Source organism: Cebus imitator, unplaced genomic scaffold (assembly GCF_001604975.1).
Source record: "Cebus imitator isolate Cc_AM_T3 unplaced genomic scaffold, Cebus_imitator-1.0 Scaffold350, whole genome shotgun sequence".
Classification (NCBI taxonomy): Eukaryota; Metazoa; Chordata; class Mammalia; order Primates; family Cebidae; genus Cebus; species Cebus imitator.
In genome coordinates this window covers 1,469,988-1,476,213 of record NW_016107665.1, presented here as the reverse complement: position 1 = coordinate 1,476,213, position 6,226 = coordinate 1,469,988, and the positions used below count along the sequence as shown (strand labels likewise).

The following is a 6,226-nucleotide window of genomic DNA, read 5'->3' as shown; positions in this document are numbered from 1 at the left end:
TGGTGACAGAGTCTTACTCTGTCTCCCAGGCTGGTGTGCAGTGTCACAATCTCAGTTCACTGCAACCTCTGCATCCCAGGTTCAAGTGATTCTTCTGCCTCAGCCTCCCAAGTAGCTGAGATGACAAGTTCATGCCACCACACCTGGCTAATTTTTGTATTTTTAAGTAGAGACAGGGTTTCACCATGCTGGCCAGACTGGTCTCAAACTCCTGAAATCAAGCAATCCACCCACTTCAGCCTCCCAAAGTGCTAGAATTACAGGCATAAGCCACTGCGCCCACTTCTATTACTATTTTTAACTCCTAAGGAAATGATGGGTCTAGGCAATGGTCACTGATGGATGCTAAGTATCCCCTCAGAAGAGAAAACTAGAAACAACTTCCTGATAGACGTACATACCACTACTGAAGAAAGCATCTTTACTACAATAAATACAAACACTTGAATCTATTCAAGTCTCCAGGTCTAAGGAATTAAAAGGGACAGAGGAACATGTTAAATGACACCATAGGTATGTGATGAAGAAAATCCAGACTGTAGGAAATGCTGTACAACTAATAATCTGGTTTCTTCACATAAACAAAAACTACACACAAAAAAAGACACGAACTATCACACTGAGTGGTCATCAGTTAATAATAATGTATTACATATTTTTAAAATGCTAATATAATAGATTTTTAACAGTCTTACCACAAAAAAAAGATAAATTGGTGGGGTGATAGATATGTTAATTATCTTGATTGAATCCTTCAACGTCTACATAGATATGTCACACTGCATCCCTTAAATATACATCATTAGTATTAGTCAATTTTAAGAAAAGAGAGATGGAAAGAGATTTAGTAAAACAAATTAATTAACTAAATTAATTAATGTGTTCAACCTTGTTTGGATCCTAGTTCAAACTACTAAAAAATTTTTAGACAATAATGGAGAAAATATGAACATGATTTGTATAACTGATATTAAGACATGTCTTTATATGTGAAATATTACAGTTACTTTTTTAAAAAATTATTTATGTATTTATTGAGACAAAGTCTCCCTCTGACACCCAGGCTGGAATGCAATGGCATGATCTTAGCTCACTGCAACCTCCACCTCCCAGGTTCAAGTGATTCTCCTGCCTCAGCCTCCCAAGTAGCTGGGATTATAGGCGCCCACAACCATGCCCGGCTAATTTTTTCTGTATTTTCAGTAGAGATGGGGTTTCACCATGTTAGTCAGCCTGGTCTCAAACTCCTGACCCTCAGGTAATCCACCCGCCTCGGGCTCCCAAAGTACTGGGATTATAGGCATGAGCCACTGCAACCAGCCTACTTTTTTTAAAATAGAGTTTTAAAAAACAAAAACCAACAACTCTGCCCTGGGTCATCCGGATGGTGTAAGGAAGTGAGGCTTGGCAACGCCTGTGTGTCTATATCACGCTTCCTCTGCAAACACTTACGGTCATCATCTGTGTGCAGCTTAGCCTTCAACTTCTCCATTTTCCTCTCATCCCGTAGTAATGTCCTGTCTTTTTTCAGCGTACCCGTCCCTTCCTCTTTCTTTTCTTCAATAGTTTCTTGGATTAAGGAGTATTCTTCATAATTTGTTATTCCTAAAAATTGGAAATTAGGTTGTAATTGTAAATAATTAAATTGTTATCAAGCTCTTTTAACCTAAGGCCTGTGATATTCCAAGGAGCTCCTGGTGGCAAAGAACCAGAAACGGTCTTACTAATGTGAGGGCCAGGGAGGCAGCATAACAGATAAAATGAAGGTGTTTCAGCTCATTAAGTTCATAGTCACACTGTGGGGGAAAACAACAGGTAACGAACTTGGACACTTTTCTTGCAAAAACAAATTTGTAAAAATCAGACTCTGATTTCCTCTTTCTTCCAAAATGTCTTTGAAAACCTCCTACATTTTCACAAGGTTGTCACTACAATAATACAGAATCTCCAGTGCTAAGTAATTGCTTTCATAAAGGTTTCTTAAAAATCTAATCCCAGAATTTTGGGAGGCTGAGTTGGGTGGATCACCTGAGGTCGGGAGTTTGAGACCAGCCTGACCAACATGGAGAAACCCTGTCTCTACTTAAAATACAAAATTAGCCAGATGAGGTGGCGCATGCCTGTAATCCCAGCTACTCGGGAGGCTGAGGCAGGACAATCACTTGAACCCGGGAGGCAGAGGTTGCAGTGAGCTGAGATTGCAGCACTGCACTCCAGCCTGGGCAACAAGAGCGAGACTCCATCTTCCCCACCAAAAAAATCTAATAGTGAAATCATATCCAAAGAAGTCACACTTACAGTAAAACTTATATCACATTCAATTATCTCATTTATAATAAAGTTTGAGAAACACTGCCACAGAGGAGGTCATGCAGAAGAAGGCAAGACAGGGTCAAACAAGAAGTGTCTGAAGGAACTGGGCTGCCTTTGCATGAAGAGAAAACTAAGATAGGCAAGTCTTACCTATATTTCTTCAAATATTTGAGGGGCTTCATTAGAAAGGAGGCAGACTTATTCTCTGAGGAGACTAAGAGAAGCCACAAGGAGAAAAACAATCTAACAATCAATCATAAGGGCGGTTACTATGAGTACTCAAGGAGACAGTGAACATCTATAGTGCTCATACAGAACAGAAGGCAGCAGTGGGCAGAAGGCTGAACTACACAAGACTTTCCATTTGAAAATCTCATAGCTTTGGAGAGGGAAATGACAGCTCTCAAGTGTCTTAGTGAGAAGTCCCAACATTTCACGGATTGGCAAGTTGGGAGAGTGGACACACCCTCTGGGGATTGGGCAGAACTTAGTGTGTTACGACACATTCAAAATTGCCTAGAGAGGAAATGCAGGTGGAAAAAAGAAGAGGCCTAAAACTAAAAACCAAGCAAAAGTTACAATGAAGGTGTATGAATGCTCACCTATTCTGCTGCAAATAGTGACCAGGAGCTCCCCCACAGTCTTGGAATCATCCACCATCACCGTCTTCACAGATCCATCCAGCATCCGGATTTTCTGAGGTCTCTGTTTCTTTTTATATTCCAAAATATCCTAGAGCACAAACCACACACAAATTTCACACTGTATGGGAAAACAGATAACAAACTTGAACACTTTTCTTTAAAAAAAAAAAAAAAAAAAAATCACAGTAGACTCTGATTTCCTCTTTCTTCTAAAACATCTTTGAAGACCTTCCAAAGCATTCAGGGGATTATCGCCACTATGATAATACAGAATCTCCAGGGCTAAATAACTGCTTTCATAAAGAGTCCTTAAAAATGTGATAGTGAAACTGTACCCAAAGAACTCATACTTAATGCCTCACAGTTACTGAAAACAATCCTCGGTGAAATGTAAGTAGCGTATGACCTCCTGAAAGGCTGGAAAGGATCTGCTCTAAGGAGAATTAGCAGACGGAGGTGATTCTTTGCCTTTTAAATGGATAGCAGTGTGTGTCTCCAATTATCGTTCAACACTGTCATAAGCAACTTTTACTATCTATATGTCTTTACTATCTGCATAAGAAAATGTTTAATTTTTACTATTAATACATTTTACCTTATATATTATAAATAATGAAAGACATAAATAGCATCCTTATCATTCCTCGCACTAGTGGCGTATCACAGTAGTAACAATTTTCGAAAAAATGCATTGAAATACAATAATGACAAGACCAACAGGGGTGATAATGTTTGGGGGTTATTTTTAAGTAACTTGTTTACTACACTTCCCAAAACTACAACTATGAACTTCCTAAAACTAAACTATTAATTTCCTATTCAAATGGATTAGCATCACATATTTCACTCTTACTTTATGGAATACCCATCAGTCCAATGGGTCCACTCCATCCTACATACCAAAACCCAGTATCTTGGAGGCTAAGCTGAATAAAATGTTTAATACGTTTCTACTCATCAACTCCCCCTACTTCCATAACACAACCATTTTTGTTGTTGCTGTTACTACTGCTGATCATTATTAAACTCACATCTCAAATTGAAGTGTCTTTTTCAAAACCAAAACACTAATATTCACTCTCTAACTACCGTTAGGGTTACACTTGGCTTTCCCTCTCATCTGTTCTTACTTCCCATCACCAGGCACAGGAATATCTCTTACATACTTACAGTTAAGATGCTATATCTCATCTCACAATTTCCAATTCCAACAATGACAAGTAGAAAGTACTTAAAATACTAACCCTGAACTGCTTCAATCCTTCTACGCAATCTCAAGAATCTGGGTATGTGGCATTTTCTATCAACACCTGGATAGCCCTTACAAAGTACAATGCATCGAACTCTTCATAAGATGCCCTTGAATCAAAATAGTGTAATCATGTTGGCTTCTATGGAAGGCCCAGGGACAAAGAGATGAGAAAACCAAACTGGGATCAGCGGCATACCCCATTCCGCAACATGTAGTAATCCAGTGTTCTGCCTGCTTCCAGCCAAATCCCTTTCCTGGGGTCTTCATCCGAAAGGAACAGTCCATAGTCAGAAGCTGGAATACGAAAAATAGAAGGGAAAGTGGTGATGAAGTCATCACTGACTTCCAGGCCCTGAGCCTGCTGACTCGGCAAGGATGTGGGTGTTCTCCTTCACCAGACAGAAACGTTTCGTTTTGACGACACAAGCAGCCACCGGGGCTGCAGCCGATGTGGAGGAGTAAGAGCTGAGTTGCAGAAGCAATGCCTGCAAATAAGGTCCATGTTTCCTAAAACCAGTGGGCTGCAGTTGTGCCTAAAATGTAGGAAAATTTAGAAGCAGTCTAAATTTCTTTCTAACTGAATTTGAGCTTGTTCTTCATATCTTGCTATAAAAACCAGACCAACATTCCATGGAGAATAACAAGACAGCAGTGAAGAAACTAAGGAAGTGACCACCTATACCCTAATGTATGGGAGGGTCCAGTTGCTGGGTACAACGACAGTGATGACTCCGGGGTGGGCATGGTCATTGTCATCACGAGTCTCACATAAGAAGAAGGCAGTTACTGATCTAAGAAGGTATTTCACTTGAAATATATGCGCTAATAGGCTTGTGTACCACTTGGAGCCTCTGTCTCTTTAGCAAATAAGTGAAAAACACGCAAACACACTTTAAGAAGCCAGTAAATAACCCATGACCTACCTTGCCCAGTTTGTGCCTCAGGTACCCGTTCCCTAATGACTCGACACGCATCATACACAGCTGTAGATGGTTCAAACTGCATGGTCTTCACCACGTTGCAGTGGCGGACACAAATCTTTAAGGACAGGGCTACCATTTTCCTAGATGATGTGGACAGTCTCACAATGTCTGAAAAACACAAAGAGATAAACCCTGACGTTCACGATAATAATTTGTTTTGGAGGGTAAAAAAAAACCACTGGACTTTACAATCAACTTTAAACATGGAAAGGGAATGAAACAGTAAACAAAAGAGTACTTTAGGTACAAAACAAATTTTAAAACTCAATTTTGAAAAATTTAAAGGAGGATAATAGCAGCATATCGGCTAAGAGTTATTACTAGAGGATGACAAGCAGAACTCCTGAAGAGGAGGGAGCTCCAGATGTTCACTGCCCCTCCCTCTGACTAGTCCCGCTCCTTGGAGTTTCTGAGAGAAGGTCCCGGGAGTGGAATTTCCGGGTTAATGTCCCCAATGCAAGAGGCAGAGAGCCTTGGCAGCCTATGACTGGGTCATGAAGACAGCCTCAGTTCCCTGGGTTCCCTCAGCTCCTGGGTACACAGAAAAATCAGGGAAGCCTTCTCAAATATTCCTCTTGGCACAAGAACTCCACCACCCACCTACCAGAAGCCTTGGCTTCCGGGCCCAGCTCCATCACTAAGAGCCTGTGTCAATCTGAGAAAGTCACTTTGGCCACTCTGCCTTAGTTTCTTCACAAATAAAGTGGCCATAATGATATTGGGCCTGCACAGTGCCTAAAATAGAATCCCAAGGGGAGATCAACGTGAGGCCAGAGAGGCCAATATTAAATCCAAAGGGACCAAGCAGCTTCACGTGATTGGGGTCTCAAAGGGAATAAAATGCTAACTCAATTCTAATTTGGTTTAGATAAACTATGGAGGCATTTTGTTTCTTGTGCAGTTCAACAGTTTTAGAAAATACACAGATGGCTAGGTACAGTGGCTCACACCTGTAATCCCAGCACTTTGAAAGGCTGAGCCAGGTGGATCACCTGAGGTCAGGGGTTTGAGACCAGCCTGCCCAACATGGTGAA

General features: G+C 40.8%; 1 protein-coding gene across 3 annotated transcripts in view; it reads right to left on the bottom strand.

Moving 5' to 3' along the window:
* The window catches only part of TLN2 (talin 2), a 196,189-nt gene extending 190,895 nt beyond the window's left edge, over positions 1 to 5,294 (bottom strand). For 2 of the 3 annotated variants that reach the window (XM_037730528.1, XM_037730529.1), the window contains exons 1-4: positions 5,133 to 5,268; positions 4,406 to 4,503; positions 2,916 to 3,045; positions 1,453 to 1,605 (exon numbers count right to left, since the gene is read on the bottom strand). In XM_037730528.1, coding sequence (XP_037586456.1) covers positions 1,453 to 1,605; positions 2,916 to 3,045; positions 4,406 to 4,503; positions 5,133 to 5,268 — 517 coding nt within the window. Of the gene's footprint in view, positions 1 to 1,452; positions 1,606 to 2,915; positions 3,046 to 4,405; positions 4,504 to 5,132 lie in introns of all 3 variants that reach the window. The other variant, XM_017506174.2, reaches the window with a different exon arrangement.
* Positions 5,295 to 6,226: the final 932 nt, after the last annotated feature.